Source organism: Xiphophorus hellerii, chromosome 5 (genome assembly GCF_003331165.1).
Source record: "Xiphophorus hellerii strain 12219 chromosome 5, Xiphophorus_hellerii-4.1, whole genome shotgun sequence".
NCBI classification, from domain to species: Eukaryota; Metazoa; Chordata; class Actinopteri; order Cyprinodontiformes; family Poeciliidae; genus Xiphophorus; species Xiphophorus hellerii.
Genome location: NC_045676.1, coordinates 6,238,195 through 6,256,904, shown reverse-complemented (window position 1 = coordinate 6,256,904; position 18,710 = coordinate 6,238,195). Strand labels below are relative to the sequence as shown.

Sequence of the window (18,710 nt, the reverse complement as noted above, 5' to 3'; positions counted from 1 at the left end):
CTCGCTATGTTAATATGAACTTTATTAGATTTTTTTTTATTAGATTTGGTGGCAGAAGTAAACAGTTATGTTGCCTCAAGATCAAACAAACAGTTCATATTTATACACTACTTTGTGCTGGTCTATCACTGGATTCCAATAGTTTGTGTTTGTAGGACAGGAATAAAAAGCTGTGTGAATACTTTTGCAAGGCACCAAATGTGAGCGGCTGATTCTTCTGGACCTGGCTCAGTTTTAACAGGATGTCTGTTATGGCTGACCTCCTCCTGGTCTCTTCGTGGCTGCCATTTGCCGGGTAGGTCCAAAGGTATTTTTAGCAGCTGAACATCTGCAGCGTCTCAATGATTTTTCAATGTCACTGCTACAAATCATTGTGAGATGGATCAGTGACGCAACGTCTCACTCATTCCTGCCGAACGTCTTGATTTCACAAATGTAAAGGTGACAGGAGACGCTTTGCTTCGCTTTAAAACAAACTCACTGTGGAAGTCCGTCCTTCAAACTGGTTCCAGTGCTAAAAGGTTGGGTAGTAACTAGTTACATTTACTCAATTACATTTCCTTGCACAACATTTTTTTAAATTTACTTTTAGGAGCATTTTTACTAGGTTGTATTTTTTACTTTTACTTGAGTAATTTTCTTAGTTGAGTAAAAGTTCTGGATTTTCTATCCACTGAATAAAAAACAAACATGTTTTCACTAAAAACTCACCAGACACACACTTGCAGTTTAAAGATTCACAGGTTTTTATTGAAAGAAATTGATTTGGAAATATGTTATTTTGCCTGATTTTGTTATTTGTTTAATTTTTGTCATTTAGCTTTATATTTTTGTCCATCTGATTATGTAGTTTTAAATATTAAATGATTGGTCATTTGATCAGTTACTTAGTACTTGAGTGGACGTTTTACCAAGTACTTTCTTTTACTTTTATTTGAGTAAAAATATGTTGAAGTAGTGCTACTCTTTGTTGAGTACAATGTTTGGCTATTTGCCCACCTCAGCGCTAACTAACTCCATTGCTTGCTTGGTTCTGGTTCTTTCATTTCCATCGCCAAGCACTTAATCTAGAAGATCAAATCCTGTTTTTTTTTAAGCATCAACTAGTTGCCCCTTTTCATGAGTTGCATCAAACCAGCTGAGGGTAGAGGGAATGGGACAACAGAAAGCTGAAAGGGAGAAATCCTGGAGAATGACAATAATAAAAAACTGAGATTCAGAATTATGTGGAAGTCTCTAGTATAATATGAGGGCAATTACTTTTAATTTACTTAATTTCTTGCATTGACCAAGAAAGAAATAACAAAACAATCTATAAAACTTCAAATGTGTCAATAGTGAATTAGATACAGAAATAAAAAACTTCAGGTTAGAGCTTCATTTCAGATATTATGAAAGAACAATGAAAAACTAACCATTTTGCCTGAACCAGAATGAATTGGCTGACTAATTTAAGCAGTCTGAGTAAATAAAAGAATAAAACAATTAACTCGTTCAAAATCCAGACAAAAAGGTTTCGACCAGGTTCCCTCACAAAATGTTATTGTCATGCTTAGTGAAGTCTGCAGGAGATGTTAGTGTGGGTGTAAACAGGAAGTTCAATCATTTACCGTTTATGTTTCTTTAAGTGTATTTTGTCATGCAAAATTATTACAGACATTTGTGTTTCCTGAATAATATTCTATCAGGAAATACCTAAAACTGCAGCTTTGCTTCAGACGCTTGCATCTGATTGGTCAACTTCCTTAGCAACTAAACTGCCGACCAATCACGTTGCCTCCCACAGTGTTAGCCCCTCCCATTGCTGGCAGATGAATAAAACAAATGTCATGATGTGCTGCGACCCCTGACGATGAAGTAACAAAATAAACATTCAAATTATTCTACATGCTGTAATTAATACAAATGTGTATTTTCTCATTTAAATATTTCATTCTGCATTTGATAAATTACATCAAAATAGTTTTTGTATTGTATTTCCATTTTTATTTAAATAATCAGTTATATGTCGAATGAAGGATTTACTACTGATTTCAGATGTGAAACTAAATACTAAATACCCAAAAATAAATAAGTTAAAGAATGAATGGATGAGGCCCAGATTAACTTAGTTAAACCCTAAATGACTTTTAAGTGTAATTAATATAACTGCATGGAGAAATACAGAAATTTTTATGCAGCTCTTTAATAGTTGACAACCAAAATAAATAAACGGTATGAAACATATCACCATCTCTAATACTATATACCTAATTTCCAAATAGTCCACTTGTGTGTAATTGAATCTCATTACAAACTGTTCCATGAAGGCTTCATTGGTTTTTGGAGAACAAACAGCATAATGGAGACACAGCAGACAGGCAGGAGAAGCTTATGTTGAAGTTTAAACTAAGATTAACTTATAACACAATATTCCAGCTTTGAATGCATCACCTAAACATGGAAAGTGGAGAGAATTGATTTGAAAAGCAGCCAAGAGGACCATGGTAACTCTGGAGGAGTTGCAGAGACAAACAACTCGGGTGGGAGAATCTGCAAATAATTATTGGTTGTGAACTTTGGAAAAAACATTGCTGAAAGAAAGTCAGAAGAAATCTCCTTTGTGGTTTGTCAAAAACATAAGATGAGACCTAAATTAAACTTTTGAAACTACAATTAGATGCTATTTGTGGTGAAAAACAAACACTATGCATAACCATTATCACTGGGAAATATGCTGGGGAGCCACAATGGAGCATCTGGGTAAGAATGTCCTATTCAAAGCCTAGATTTAAACAGATTTCTATTCAATCACTCTTCAGCCAACCTTACTTAACCAGAGTTCCTAAAGAACTTAGTCACTAGATGTAAGACTTTTGCACCAAAATATAGTTCTACAAATAAATGTCTCATTTTGAGTTTCGATTATCAGATTAAAAAATTTTCTAATTTACATATATGCACTACTACAAATTAATTTATCACATGGAAACCCCAAAATAATGCAAAAAAGTGTGTGGTTCTAATATGACAAAATGGAAAAATCATTGCTAATCCTGTTAAAAAATTAGGAGAAACAACTTAAAATAAAATTAATGTTTCATTTAAAGTACAATTTTATTTTAAGACCCCAAATGTCTGCAGTGAAATTCAATAAAATGATTTATTCATACAGAATCAAATGCTAACTTTGGAATCTGACCTCGGTATCCAACAGAGTCCATGTTTGGTTGACTGAGCAATGAACAGTAGCTCACCTTAATCCTCCAATTCCTGTTTAAATGCTGTTTCTTTTGAATTTTCTCTGGGTATGACCCTCTTTATGTTTCACACAATGTACGACAACAACTTGCTACTATCTGCCGGCCAAAATCTATAAAACAGCAAGTTGGAAAATTGTTCTGTTGACATTTAGTAATAGCGATGACGTCTGAAAGTGAAGAAAAAAAAACATGGCTGTGCATGTGTCTCTTACTGAGCCATCACGACAAAATAAAGAGCCATTAAAATAACTCTGCTGATGAAATAGAGTAAATTTAAACAACTTTTTAATAAGAAGAATAGGCACCAGACACGTCTTAAAATCCTGTTAATGAAAGACTTTCCACACACACACAGGAGAGAGCTGTGGACACTGAGTGAACGAAGTGGTTTGATACCATAATAAATACGCACAATGAACAATAACAGAGCCTTGAGGTGGAAACATAAAGAATATTTATGATAACAAAATGAGACTAAACTTAAAAGGTCAATGTTTTAATTAGGTCTTTGTTGTCAACAAAGGTTCCTTCAGCAAACCTGAAGCTCACCCATCAAAGCTGAGTTAATATTCTTACAGTATGTACAGATTCAACATGTGTCACGTTTAAAGTCTTCCCCAGTAATGTAGGTGCTGTATGTGTGGACATCTATCGATAGAGGTAATCAGCTTGTATGTTGGCAGCGATCTCAGCCTCCCATTTATCTCCATTGTTTAGCAGTTTCTCTTTGTTGTAGAGCAGCTCTTCGTGGGATTCAGTGGAAAACTCAAAGTTAGGACCCTGCAGAAGGAGAATACTTGGGTTAAAAGGAAAAGAAGAATTTTTATTCCACTTGGCTTGACAATAACACGTTTTGTTGCGAAAATTTGGACTATTTTCAAACAAAATACCAGTGAACTGCTCATTTATTTTGATTTGAGTCAAAATAAAAGTAAAACCAAACGTAAAACGTTCCTAAAATAAGATTATATCTGAAAATAAAATGTTTGTCTTTTGAAGATAAAAACTTTTTTTTTTATCTGAAAATAACATTTTTATTTTCAGTTCCTAAACCAGAGGTATTAAATTTTTGACTATCATAGTTAAAACTTTAGTTGATGAAGGTCAAACTTGATCAACTGCAAAAGAAAAGAAAAATAAATGTGTTTTAAATGATTAGTGACTAACATCTTCCTTAAAACACAAAGCAAAGTTTTATTTACCAGGCCTTCCTGCAGCAATTTTTCTTGGTCTGTTATTTGTTAGGGCTGCAACTGATGATTATTTAATGATCGATAATTCTGACTATTGATTAATTGGATAAAACTATTGACACATTCTTCAGATTTTAAGCAGAAAATTATTAGAGTTATCAGAAAACACCAGCTTGGTGAGAATCAAATTTCATCAAAAATCTGAAATGAGCATCAAGACCTGCAGAGTGAACGAAGCCTTATTGATAAAGTTCCTAAAATAAATGGACTTTTCCATAATATTTTGATCTACATGTTAAATTTGAAACAAATGTGAGCAGAAAAAATTGACATCTTTAAAAACATTTCGAGGTGCTATTGATTTGTTTTGGTTTATTTATTTAAGCAACATTTTGCTTCATATTTCCCTGCCACTTATGAGGTAAATATATGTTTTGTATTGACTTTTCATTCAGCAAACAAAGAGCTGAGGCGAACTGCTGGTTTGCAGACATGTACACACCTCCACGATGGCGTCCACAGGACACGCCTCCTGGCAGAAGCCGCAGTAGATGCACTTGGTCATGTCGATGTCGTAGCGAGTCGTCCTCCTGCTGCCGTCGGTTCGAGTCTCTGCTTCAATGGTGATGGCCTGGAAACAGGACGAGAACCAAGAACACCGACTCAGATACTCAGGGTTTTCACTCACCGTAAATATTGAAATCCAAATATATTTGCAGAAAGATGTTAGTAACAGCTGATGGTCATACGAAATGGCTTTATCATAGAGGTCTAGATGACGGATAGTTCAGTTCAGAATCATCCATCATTTTTACAGATCTGTTGAAGCTTTCTATGTTAGCATAAAAAAATAACTTTCAAGGTGTAATTTTTTTTACCAGAACATAGGAAGGGAAGAACTACTTTTTGATATTCTCTCTTAACTAGACTGTACTTAAAGGCAATTTACTCCAACCAATATCTGAGACAGACAATAAAAGCAAACTGAAACTGTAATTTACCGGATTTATACACTTTTGTCAAAGGAAAATTCAAGCACTTTTCAGGCATTTTTCAGGCAAGTTTATAAACTTTTCCAGCACCACACTGGAGATAAAAACAATAAAAATTTGCTATTATACGATATAATTTATTACTGTTACATAATTTTTTTGTGTTAGTATTCTACATTCTACAGCAGACACAAGGTAAACAAAAAAATAAAAAATAAAACAAAAAACACCCCAATTTCAAAAACATAAGTCAGTAAGCCATTGGGAATAATAAATATTCAAAACACTGAAATAATCCAAACAAATTGTGTTTATTTAAATGACTTTACTGCTCAAATTACATGCTAAACAATCTAGAAAAAAAAACTAAATAATGTTCTTGTTACGTTTTCTGGCATTTTGCAAATACAAATAATTTTGTTAATTTTAACCAACCTTAAACAAGAAAAGTTTGTTCTGATTTAACTTTGTACAGTGAGAAAAAAATGTGAGTCTCTTATTAGGTATTATGAAAACATCTGGTTTCACCTGTAATGTTTTCCAATTTTAGGCTTTTAATCAAACATTTGATTGCACTTTATTGCAAAACGGTTCAATAAAGATTTAAAAATCAAGCACTTTGTAAACCTTGAAGACGCTTAGTTGAAATTCAAGCATTTTCCAGGATTTTAGTCACCCTGGACTAAAATCCAGGGTGACTGAATTAAGTTTGTATTAACTTTGCGTGCTCTTGTGCGCTCACCTGGGCAGGGCAAATGGCTTCACAAAGTTTGCAGGCAATGCAGCGCTCCTCTCCTGAGGGATACCTGTTAAAATTTATTACAGCGAAAAGAGTAAAAGTGCTGCCACTATTTTGGAGCACATAAGGTTAAGTACATCAATAAAAACAAATCCTATAAGCACTACAAAATGTAGAGGGTATTTCTTTTGGAGATGTGAATTTGGAGCCAATCATCTTGCAGCTGCATGGGACACAAGTTCAGTGTTTATCTGATCTCAGTGACAGAAAACTTTTAAATTCGTACTGATAAATCCTAAACTACGCAGAGGCTAAAATGATTAAAGGCTAAGCATCTCTGCTGCATGTCTGTTTTTTTTTTTTTTTTTTTACATTTTCTCTAATATTTGAAGAAAAGTTGAATATATAAAAGCTATTTTGTGAAGCTCAAGGATTTCCTACAGAAATCATTAACATGTAGTTCATCCCAACCTGCGCAGAGCGTGTTCTCCTCTGAAGCGCGGCGACAGCGGTCCCTTTTCAAACGGGTAGTTAATGGTGGCAGGTTCCCTGAACAGGTAGCTCATCGTCATGCCCAGACCTGAAACCAAATCATTCACACCGGAGTACGAAACTTGTTTTCAAAAAGGAAAAATTACATTCCTTTCACAGAGAAAAGAACAACTCGCATATATTAATTTATATTTAATAAAATGGCAAATATTGGCCTAACTTATTGGCCTGAAGATATATCAATCAATGAGGAGTTACCATTATATTACTTATGGGAGAAGATAAAATCAGTAATTTAAATGAATCTGTGTAGATATAAAATGCATCAGTAGCTGCATTTCCATTAACGCAGCTAATATCAGATTATACAATCTGACATTTTGCAGATAAATTCTCTTAATGGAAACACACCAATTTAAAAAAAACTTGTTTTTAGCTGAAAAGTTTTGGTGCTAGCATGAGGTGTTTTTTTTTTTTAGACTTAGACTTACACTTAGACTTGTACTTTATTGATCCTTTGGGAAGACTCCCTCAGGAAATTGAAGTTACCAGCAGCTCCCAGGCAAAAAACAAAGTTAACACACAGTAAGCAAAAGTGCAAAAGAATACAAAATACAAATTAAATACTAAGGTACACACCAAATGTGAGTAACCAAAACCTTAAATTATGCAAGAAAAACCTTAAATTATGCAAGAAACAAGGAATAAGAATATAGAATATAAGAATATAAGTAAATATAAATACAACACAAAAAAAATATAAGAATTTGACGGATAGATTGACCAGTGATATCGTATTGCACTATGTGGTTTGACCTGATAAGTATGGAGAAAAATACAAGGGGTCACTACTCCTTCCACCCTCTGTCCTGTGTCACCTCCCCCCCCAATGAGGAATTGTACAGTCTGAAGGCATGGGGGACAAAAGAGTTCTTAAATCTATTGGTCCGGCACTTGGGAAGCAGCAGTCTGTCACTGAACAGGCTCCTCTGGCTGCTGATGACGGCGTGTAGAGGGTGGCTGCTATCGTTCATGATGTCCAGCAGTTTGTTCAGTGTCCTCGCCTCTGCCACCGTCACCAGAGAGTCCAGCTTCATGCCGACCACAGAGCCGGCACGCCTGGTCAGTTTGTCCAGTCTGGACGTGTCCTTCTTGGATATGCTGCCTCCCCAGCACACCACGGTGTAGAAGAGGACACTGGCAATCACAGACTGGTAGAACATCCAGAGCAGTTTGCTGCAGATGTTAAAGGACCGCAGTCTCCTCAGGAAGTACATCCTGCTCTGCACTTTCCCATACAGGTGGCTAGTGTGTTTTGACCAATCCAGTTTACTGTCCAGCCACAGCCCAAGATATTTGTAGGAGTCCACGACCTCAACCTCAGTTCCCTCTAATGCGACTGGTCTTGGCTTTGGTCTGGACCTCCCAAAGTCTATAACCAGCTCCTTCGTCTTAGCAGTGTTGAGTTCCAGGTGGTTTGTGTGGCCATATTGGAATTCGTTTATTTTGTAAAACTGCAATGGAAACACTTTTTTTCGCATCACGAGTCACATAATCAACAACCTCATGTTGCCATTGGCGTAAGCCACAAAGAAGATGGCAGGAAGGAGTTGGAGGATGATGGCGCAGCATGTTTTTTAATGACTTAATGCGAAAAGAAACTTATTCACATATTATTTTGATTGTGTTTATTATTTAATGGAAACACAGAAATTGCAAAATTATTTTTTTTGACATTAGCAAAATATTGAAAAGGTTTTGTGCACATTTGTAATGGAAATGCAGCTACTGATGACCTCTCATTTTTCTACAACTCCCTTAATCCACATCATGACCTCTGACCTCTGATGAGTTCTGTCCACAACAGCGTCTGTGCAGATCGGTCTGTGATGGACTTCATGTCTGTCGGCAGTTCCTGGGCATTCACATACTCTGCAGACAATAAGATGCTCATTTATCTGTGATACATCAGGATTTAGAAGAGTAGATGAAATAAACACATGACATCACTTTGAGTCCTAAGTGAAGTGTGTGAGTGTGTGTGTATCAGGTTTTTATATCCTTATGGGAACCTATTTCTGTCTACAATGTGAGGTTATGGGAACCATTGCTCCTTGTGGGGACATTTTCTTGGTCCCCATGAGGGAAATTGTTGTTTTTGGGTTAGTGGTTAGGTCTGTGATGGTTAGGTATAGGGTTAGGATTATGGTAAGGGTTAGACTGTGGAAATGAATGGAAGTCAATGTGAAGTCCCCACAAGTGATGAAAACACGACTGTGTGTGTCTGATAAAATTATATGAAAATGTGTTTAATGGTGCAGTCGGTATTGTACTGGTACTTACTGAATCCATTCCTCTGGACTGAAACACTGAAGGACCTCAATTGGGCAGCTGCCAAAGTGCCTATATAAAAAAAAAAATAAATAAAAAAAAAATAAATAAATATCAACTTCATAATAAAATTAAAGATTTAAAGTTTTCCTAAAAGGTACTTGATGGCTGATTGGACATCAGTGTCCACTAAATAACATGGAGATAAATATATTTAAAACAGTTCTTACACTGCTTTAAATAAATAAATACTTCTTAAATGCACACAATTTAACAGCCGTCACTTTGTTTATGTAGTTATTTGTAAATATGGCACACATGCACAACATGATACTGTACAATCACACAATCTAGCAGCTTTTTACAATGAAACTAATCAGTATTCACTAGCTCTTTTAGGTTAAGTGCATCCATTTTTAACAGAAACGGTTTTAAATTAAGCCTTTAAATCAGTGTTTTACAAAGTTAGGATGCTAAGAAGTGCTTAAATGAAAGTAAAAATTATTTATATGTTCAACAGATGATACAAAATGAACAATTTATTTACAGAGAAAAATCTACACACTCCTTTATTATTCAAAAATACATATAATTACACAATAACAACACAAAAAAGGCTTGATGGGGACACTTCTGTCCTCACTACATTAAGAAAAAACAACACATTTTCTCCACTTTAAGCAGACAAAATAAAATCATTCAATCAGACCAGACATGGCACCACAAATCTTCATTATCTGAAAATGTTAAACCAAAGAAGTTGAGAAAACACAGGAAAACTGTGAAATTAAATTGGGATTTTTAAAAAATATTTACCTTAAATAGTTGTTTCTGTATTTGATCATTCCTTTTTAACTGAAACTGATCAATCTTGGTGTAAAAACAGCATGAATTATATTAAAAAAATTATTTACTTTCCGCTTTTATAGTCACTTATTCTTTCCCACTGTTTAAGAGTAACTCAGTGAAACACTTTGGGCTACAATCCTGTCTTAAAGTTAAATAAAGCTTTTTTTTAATATAATTGCTGCTTAACTTAAGCTAGAAAGCACCAATAATTATTTTGTTAAAGGAGAATCTTTACAAAGAGCCTGGAGAAAGCACAATCAAACCAACATCCCATGGAAAATAATATTCAAATCAGTTTAGGGAAAACTCTTACCTGTCCTTGAGACGGAGTAAAGATAACGAAAGGTTGCAGCCATCAGGACTTTAAAGCTGAAAGCAGAAGCAAAAGAATGAATACAATAAAGCAACATTAGAGTAACTTAGAGCAAAATTTATATAATGTATTACACAGAATAACTGCACTATGACTTTATCACAGATGAAGTTTTGACTTTTTAAAAAAAATCTCCATATGCCCCAAAGAACAGCCAGACAGTAAGAAGTCGCTCACTGCTAAACAATCAAAAACTAACTTTAGGAAAAGACCTGACTGATTAAAACCAGATACAGTCTGAGATTCACAACAAGTTCAGTGTGTGCTGGAGAAACAGAGAACAGGCAGAGTTAGGGCAGGGAATCTACTGAGGGAGCTTTGTTTCAGACTGCTGGGTGAGATTATTTTGGATCTGGTGCTGCTCAGTGATTACAGAGGATAAAACTGCAGCTGTACCCAAACTGCGTGGCAGACTAGTTGATAATGGTACGTGCCAGAATCACTATAAAAAAAAGAGAAAAAAGAAACAAAAGACAACACAGCAATTCTTGATTAACAGTCCAATGATGAGAGACGGGCTAAAAAAACCCCCAATCTTTAAGATTTTAAAGAAGACACGGGTCTAACTAAAGCATCAGCAGACTTTCATTGTCGTGGAGGATAAAACATGCATCCAGCAGCAGCATACCTAGAATCACTTTTATCATCAATGTTTTAATGTGTGGAATAAGGTAAAATATATCATATTTGAAAAAATGCATCGGCTTTTACTGCCTTTTTTGAGAAAGCGCTTTGTTACCAAGATGCTAATGTGGGATGTTGAAACAAATATTAATACAATAACATGTTTTCAGCTATATAGCACTTCCTGAGCTGTAAGAACAGATGCAAAGACGTTTTTTTATAATCTAAATTTATTTGATACTCTTTCAATTCAGTAAATAGCCTTCAAAACGATTCTAAAAGTGATTGTACTTTTAAGGGAAATGTGAACTGGGTTAAGATTTGACTGTAAATACAAGGTTTCAACTTTTTTTTTCATATAAATGGAAATATCAATACAGTACTATAATTTGCACAAGCAGACAGACATCACTAGTAGAAAACACATTTTTACTATCCAATACGAAGTAATAATGCAAAGCTCGGGTAAATAATATTATACATACACTGAGTTTAAAATTCTGTCTATTTTCCACAATGCAGCATGAACGTTGTCAGTAACAAACAGATCTACTTTACATTATTCTACACGTTTAGCAGAGCTACTGTGGAGACTAATGCTCTCATTGAGCCTCACGGTGACTCAATTCTGCACAGCGCCGGACTAAATATTCACAATGCTGAGTTTTATCCATGTCAATTACCCAATTTTCTGTGAATGAACAGAGAAATGTCCGCGTCGGTGCAACTACCGCTGTCAAGGACGTCTGAATAAAGGTCGCTTCCAATAAATGAGGAATAAAAGTATCCTCTCAGCTTCAACCAAAAGCTAACATCAAGGTTTAACACCGCTAAGAATGACCGCAAAGAAAATGTTATATCTTATTAGTGTTAAGCATTTCTAACTTACCGAAAAGTGACAACTAGCTACAAGAAGAGACACGGCGAACACCGGAAGTTGCGCAAGATAACCAGTTCCTCTGCAGCTGTGACTGACTTTGATATGAATACCGCCACCTATTGGACGGCTGTATGAAAAACACAAATGTCGGTAAGTAAGTATGAAAAGCTTTTACTATATTTTCACAAAGGTATGACTGTGTGCGCATATTATTTTTGGCTTACATGGAAATAACACGAATGCAAACATAAGACTGGCAATTAAGCAAATGGTTAGTTATATTTGGCAATTCTTATATCCACAAATGTAAATTTACATATAATTGTCACCCTTTTTGTGTTTTTGTTTTTTTACAGTTTTGGAACTGTATTTGTCCACTATTTCCAAAAGTACCCACAAAAAAGCTGGAGATTGTAGGTCATTGAATAGTTTAAAAAATATATATGATTATGTCTGCTTTCTGATTATTTCTTCCAATATATTTACAGAAATCTGTGCACACATTTTTTGATCTGTTCCTCGTTTTGTCTTTGTATTTGTAAACAAACATTTTATCAATAAAAAAGTAAGTAAATAAGCAAATCATTTTATCATCAGTATTGTTATTATTATTTGTTTCTTCTTTTTTTTTTTAAAGTACTGTAAGGGTTGCACTATGTTTTATATAACAACAGGACAGGAGCACTCTCCTGTTGATGACTCAAGGCAGAGCAGCCCTTAATGTACTTTAAAAAATAAATTATCGCTCCTACTAATAATAATAATAGTAACTGTAATGACTGTTTCTTCTGCAAATCAGAATTTCAGTTTTATTTGCCATCAGTTGTGCTTAATAATTGGTCGACACAATACAACATGGTACACAATCATGCAGCCGATTTCACGAGAACCAAATAGAAATACAAATAGGCCTAACGTTGTCTCTTTCGATGGAGCACAAATGTTTCAAAGCAGAAATGAAAATGTTTTTGCTGCTTTCAGCGTCTGCTACACAGCCATGCTAGCTTACACAACGCTAGTAATGCATGTGTACAGAAAGCACAGGCATATGAAGAGTACACAAGCCTTGTTGCATGAGTGCAACAGAGCGTGTGAAGTTTAATTGAATAGGTTTCTGATGACTCCTTCATCTGGGCTCTGTGAACAGAATCACTTGTTATCGGTGCTGAAGCTCGACGACTCGCCAGACCAGTAAGCATCATTTTTCCTGTATAAACCTGTACAGCTGCTGTTGCTAGAGTCATTAATTCACAGAACAATTCATCTTTTAAATGATCATTTTCCAAATTGTACTCTGTTCCTTTGCATTGTTGTGTTGCATCTTTTACTCATGAAATCTCTGCGTAACTTAATATGTTGGTGGGAAGCTGAACTCATCTGCTTTCTGTATTTTCTTTGTTCCAGTGAGTGAAGGTTTGAATGGGACTCTGTTCCCTGAAAAGGTTTGGTCTGAGGAGAAGAAGTGGCTGCTGGTGGCTGTGTTGGGTGTAGAAATGATCGTGGGAGTTGTTGGAAACAGTGTCGTTCTGATCATCAAGGTCATGGTAAGGTCGTCAGAGTATTGTCTTGTTTTCAGTCTATGCATGGTTTATGGAGTCCTGATTTAACTAAAGACCTCAGTTATACTTGGTGAGGCAGTAACTAGTTACATTTACTCAATTACATTTACTGAGTAACTTTTTTGAAAGAAAAAATACACTTTTAGGAGTGTTTTTACTATGCTGTAGTTTTTACTTTTACTTGAGTAATTTTATTATGAAGTATTTCTACTCTTACTTGAGTAACATTTCTGGATTTTCTACCCACTAAATGCAAAACAAACATGCTTTAACCAAAAAATCACCAGACACAGACATCCCTGCAATTTTTTAAAAGAGTTTATAAGATTTTATTGAAAGAAACTGATTTGGAAACATTTTATTTTGTCTGATTTTGTTTGTTTTTTTTACTTCTATGAATAATTTTTGTTCTTAAAATACAAATATTTCCACTTAGCTTTTCTGAAGTTAAGTTGGATCACAGGTTTCTTTTTTCAATGTATGTTATTCTATTCTATTTTACCGCTTGTAAAAGACTGTGTTTCACATTTTATTCCAAAATATGAAGTGGTGTATGTCTATTTGCTCCCTTTATTTTGTTGTTTTCAGTGCAGAGGTCAGTTCTGCTGCCATTACTGGCTTCCATTCATCAGTCTCACCATGTCAGATCTAGGTACCACTTTCATAATTTCCAGTGAAACCATGTTTATGTCACTTCACTTTACCGCTACATTTACCTTCTTCCAATGTGCACTTCCATTCTATTTGACTGTATTAGTGGAAAGGTTCTTTTTAACATTAAATTATGATTTATAATCAGGATGTTCACTTCTGATCATGTCTGGATCCATGATGGCCGCCCTGACAGAAGGACAGGCGTCTCCATGGTGTGAAGTCGTCAGCTTGCTGAAGTTTGCCTTCATCACCTCATCCATAGGCAGCATAGGTACTCTGAGGAACTTAGCTTTTAAAACATTAATTTATTAAACCAATTAAATTAAAACTCTAAGTACTGTTTATCAGTGGTTTATCATTGCATATCTGATTGTTTAAATGATTTAGAGACAAATAGAAAAAAATCTAATTTTGGAACTACAGTATAGTGGAGTCTTAGCTAAACCTAAAAACAAACTTGATTATTCCTCATGTTTTATAAATTTGTATTCATTCACTGTTTTTATTAGGTACACTTATTTAAATGCTTATCAACACAAACAACAAAGAAAACTTTCAAAAATGGTAGGTTGATGTCAAGGAGTAGAAAAGATAAACTGACTTCCAGAAAATGTAAAGAAAAGTATTAAAAAAATCCTGCTTTAAATGCCATTGCTGATATTTTTACTCTGTTTACAGACACTTGCATGCTTTCCACTGAAAAAACATATTCTTCTTTAAAAGATGCTCACAAGAAGCTAAAGGTTTCTGATTTCCCTCTGAATCCAATGGAAGTAGCGAGCCAGTATTTGCTTTTTCATGCAGTTTTTTTCTATTTTAATACAAGGTCAAAGTGTTAAATCTGCTGTGGGTATTTACCCAGAGCATTTCTTTTTTTACCACAACTTCATGCAGGAAATTTTAATATATGACCTGCAACTAAAGGGATTTTATATAATTGAATTTTAATGAATATTTCAGCTATTCTCAGTGCGCAGCGTCTGATTGGTGCGTCGTCCACAGGAAGTGCTGTGCTTGGTTTCATAGCAGCAGCTTGTTTGACTTCCTGGGTAACGGGGTTGGTGTTTGGGAGCATCCCTGTCATCTATGACTGGGTCAGGTTTGTACAGTAGTTGGCTCAGAAATGTAAGTTATTGTTCATTCATAAATATCAGAAATATTTTTCTGCACTTTCAGGTATGATCCTGCAGAGATGTTGTGTACCGTTTTCTGGGAGAGCAGCTACTCGGACATGATGACCTACATCCTCTGTGTTTTCTTCATCTCCATCTTCCTTCCTTTCCTCCTCATGTTTATCTGCTCTGTAAGGATCGTTGTCAGCTGTCGCTCCAGCAACAGATACATCAGGTGAACAACGTGACACAACATCAGCAGGAAGGTTTAGTTAATGGGTTTATCTGACATTACATCAGCAGGAGAGAAGTGCATTCACACAGCAACAACCACATGTTGAGTGACGCCAAAGGAAGCAATTATAAAATGACCTAAACAAAGTCTTAAAGGAAAATAGTGACAAACCAGAATCACCAATAAAAACAGACTAAAACAGGAAAACAGTCTGACCTGTAACGCTTTCTGTTGACAGTTTTCCATATTTCTCTATCATTATCCGTGGTCATGTACATATGTTTAATTTTCTTCATTTTTAAACTTATTATTAGAATTATAAATGATATACAGACACACAATGGTACGGGGTTAGGACTAGTGAAGAAGAAGAGAACTGTGAAGTAAAATGTCAGGTCTAAATACCTATTAGAGACAATTTAAACAAATACAGGAAAGACAAGAGAGTTAGATTCTGTTATACTCACGAGGAGAGCAGACAGAGATGTGCTTTTAGTCACAAATCTCCAACCACTCTGCCACACATCTGTCTGTTCCTCTCTTTTATTGATCTTTAGGAACCCTGCCACAAGGGGCGCTGCAACTCTAAAAGGGTGGAGTCAAAGCATTCATCACATGGTTGCAGCGCTAAATAACATTCACTTCTAGACACATGTTATCTATACTCTAAATCTTTCTTTCTCCAGGCACGGCGTTGAATAAGACACGTTGCATAGCTTCAAAGCAACGGCTTTGTATCACAAAGAAGCACAGAGCAGAGTTTATTGTCAGGCATGTAAAACTCTGCTGGGAGCAATTAACACCTCTGTCTTGTAGGAAATCCTGCAGGGCAATAGCTGCTGAAAGTAGCTGTCACCCCTATTTCCCAGGGAAGTCTCAGGATAGAATCAAAGTTATTTAACACACAGAAACATTATCTAAATGTAACTACAAGGCTACATGATACAACAAATATTTGATAATTACTAATACAATTTACCTAACATAAAAGACAAATGATAAATGATTTTCAACTTATTTAAAAAGAATGGAAAGTGTGATGTATAATTGTATACATATTTACTTTGATTTTAAAAAATAAAGCGCTGTGCAATCAGCTGTCCTCAAAAATCTGATAAATACTTATCAGGCCATTTGTGTGCATGTTAATCTCAGGTTTTATCTGTTAACTGACTGAAGAATCCTGAAATCACTAAATTTTCACTGTAAGCAGTTTAATGAAAGGCTGTCTGATGATAAAACCCTCTTTTTATTGTGTTTCTTGTTCGTCTCAGCGATGAAGACGCAGATTTGTCCGAGGTGATCCCTCTGTTAGTGGCTTCTTACATCATCTGCTACACTCCCTTTTTTATGTCTGAGGTAAACACAAGCTGTTGTATCTACTAATACAGAGTGTGGAAAAAAGAAAGAAACCAAACCGCTGTCTTCACTGTAGAAGAATATCCATGAAACTGTAGTTTTACTCCTAACATGTTTGTCTTTATGTTTTGCTCCATCCACCATTCAGCTGATCTTGTTGGGTAGGAAGGACCTGGCTCCAGCCCCTGATTGGTTGAGGACGCTGTCATCTGTGATGTCATACCTGGACTGCTGCCTGAACCCGCTCATCTACTTTTTCCATCAGAGTTTTCGTGAGGCTGGTCTGGCCCTGTTGTGGACCAGAAAACCCAGGAAACCAGTGTTAGAGCCGGTCCTCACTGCCATCACTAGAACTGACTTCAGCCTGGGAGGCAGATCCTTTATAAATCAGGGAAAGATACGTTGAACAAAACCATATTTTATTAAAAATGTACATCTACATCAAACAAAAATATCTTAGTGGTTGGAAGTGTATTTATTTCCTTTCCTTTTATTAAAGGGATATTCAAAATTCATATTTTGGACGATTTTGTACTTCCATTTGGGTTTCTACTGCTTCTAAAAATAACCAAGGTGGTTAAAAAATAACACCCAGCTGTTTTTTGGCAATATTTAGTGTTTTTTGGTGTCCGCAAAATGAGCCATGTCAAAAACACCCAGAATGTAACATCACAAACCAGCAGGCATTGCCCCTTACCTACCAACTCCAGCAAAGCCCAGCCTGTTACCTAGCAACCGAAAATGAGCTGAAGCATGTCAGGTCAGCTGGTTTTACTGCTTATGCGCTGTACAATGGCTGCTAGAAAGAACAAGTGTTTTGTTGTTGACTTACCATTCAGAAACCTCTTACTGCATTCTTGGTTGTGCAGGAGGCTCTACTTTTCTTTTTAAAGATGTCTAGTTGTATAATTGAGCATCTGTCTGCAGTCATTTTCACATGCGAGTGTAAAGTTGAGTTAGGGAGCGTGGTCAGCAGCAGCAGGTCACGGGCTGTCAGGTCCCTGTATGACCGGTGTCAGAGTCTGGTCCGCATTGCCGGCAGTAAGTCGGGCTCGTTTCCGGTGAGAGTTGGACTCCGCCAGGGCTGCCCTTTGTCACCGATTCTGTTCATCACTTTCATGGACAGAATTTCTAGGCGCAGCCAAGGTGTTGAGGGGATCCGATTTGGTGGCCTTAGGATCTCATCTCTGCTTTTTGCAGACGATGTGGTCCTTTTGGCTTCATCAGATCGTGATCTGCAGCTCTCGCTGGAGCGGTTCGCAGCCGAGTGTGACGCGGCCGGGATGAGGATCAGTGCCTCCAAATCCGAGGCCATGGTCTTGAGCCGGAAAAGGGTAGAGTGCCTTCTCCGGGTCAGGGGGGGTGTCCTGCCCCAAGTGGAGGAGTTTAAGTATCTCGGGATCTTGTTCACGAATGGGGGAAGAAGGGAGCGGGAGATCGACAGGCGGATTGGCGCAGCGTCTGCTGTCAAGCGGGCGCTGTACCGGTCCGTCGTGGTGAAGAGAGAGCTGAGCCAAAAAGCGAAGCTCTCGATTTACCGGTCGATCTACGTTCCCACCCTCATCTATGGTCATGAGCTTTGGGTCATGACCGAAAGAACGAGATCGCGGATACAAGCGGCCGAAATGGGTTTTCTCCGTAGGGTGGCTGGGCTCTCCCTTAGAGATAGGGTGAGAAGCTCAGTCATCCGGGAGGGACTCAGAGTAGAGCCGCTGCTCCTTCACATCGAGAGGAGCCAGTTGAGGTGGCTCGGGCATCTGGTCAGGATGCCTCCTAGACGCCTCCCTGGTGAGGTGTTCCGGGCACGTCCCACCGGGAGGAGGCCCCGGGGAAGACCCAGGACACGCTGGAGGGACTATGTCTCTCGGCTGGCCTGGGAACGCCTCGGGATTCCCCCGGAGGAGCTAGAAGAAGTGGCTGGGGAGGGGGAAGTCTGGGCCTCCCTTCTGAAGCTGCTACCCCCGCGACCCGACCTCGGATAAGCGGAAGAAGATGGATGGATGGATGGATGGTCAGCAGCAGTTTATTCAAATTTAAAGTGACTAGAGGCCCTAAAGCAGCTCATTCTGAAGAGAT

At 36.9% G+C, this 18,710-nt stretch overlaps 2 protein-coding genes across 2 annotated transcripts; one reads left to right on the top strand and one right to left on the bottom strand.

The window, feature by feature from the left end:
* Positions 1–3,077: 3,077 nt before the first annotated feature.
* ndufs8a (NADH:ubiquinone oxidoreductase core subunit S8a) lies at positions 3,078–11,820 on the bottom strand. The gene is made up of 8 exons (XM_032563873.1): positions 11,725–11,820; positions 10,152–10,207; positions 9,002–9,061; positions 8,501–8,590; positions 6,638–6,746; positions 6,170–6,233; positions 4,938–5,066; positions 3,078–4,022 (listed from the first exon to the last, which is right to left on the bottom strand). Exons 2-8 carry the CDS (start codon positions 10,192–10,194, stop codon positions 3,891–3,893), a joined length of 627 nt encoding a protein of 208 aa, XP_032419764.1. The 5' UTR covers positions 10,195–10,207; positions 11,725–11,820; the 3' UTR covers positions 3,078–3,890.
* A 39-nt stretch (positions 11,821–11,859) lies between these two features.
* Positions 11,860–17,149, top strand: LOC116720762 (C5a anaphylatoxin chemotactic receptor 1). The gene is made up of 8 exons (XM_032564176.1): positions 11,860–11,865; positions 13,083–13,259; positions 13,863–13,926; positions 14,074–14,199; positions 14,889–15,027; positions 15,105–15,275; positions 16,550–16,634; positions 16,783–17,149. Exons 1-8 carry the CDS (start codon positions 11,860–11,862, stop codon positions 17,038–17,040), a joined length of 1,026 nt encoding a protein of 341 aa, XP_032420067.1. The 3' UTR covers positions 17,041–17,149.
* The last annotated feature ends 1,561 nt before the right edge of the window (positions 17,150–18,710 follow it).

Excerpts from the sequence above, each read along its gene's own strand:
- ndufs8a (XM_032563873.1), bottom strand. The coding sequence starts at position 10,194 with ATGGCTGCAACCTTTCGTTATCTTTACTCCGTCTCAAGGACAG. Across the intron at positions 6,234-6,637 it reads GGAGAACACGCTCTGCGCAG|GTATCCCTCAGGAGAGGAGC; the intron begins GTTGGGATGAAC and ends AAATTTTAACAG. Across the intron at positions 5,067-6,169 it reads AAGCCATTTGCCCTGCCCAG|GCCATCACCATTGAAGCAGA; the intron begins GTGAGCGCACAA and ends TCCTGTTTCCAG.
- LOC116720762 (XM_032564176.1), top strand. Across the intron at positions 13,260-13,862 it reads TTCTGATCATCAAGGTCATG|TGCAGAGGTCAGTTCTGCTG; the intron begins GTAAGGTCGTCA and ends TGTTGTTTTCAG. Across the intron at positions 14,200-14,888 it reads CTCATCCATAGGCAGCATAG|CTATTCTCAGTGCGCAGCGT; the intron begins GTACTCTGAGGA and ends TGAATATTTCAG.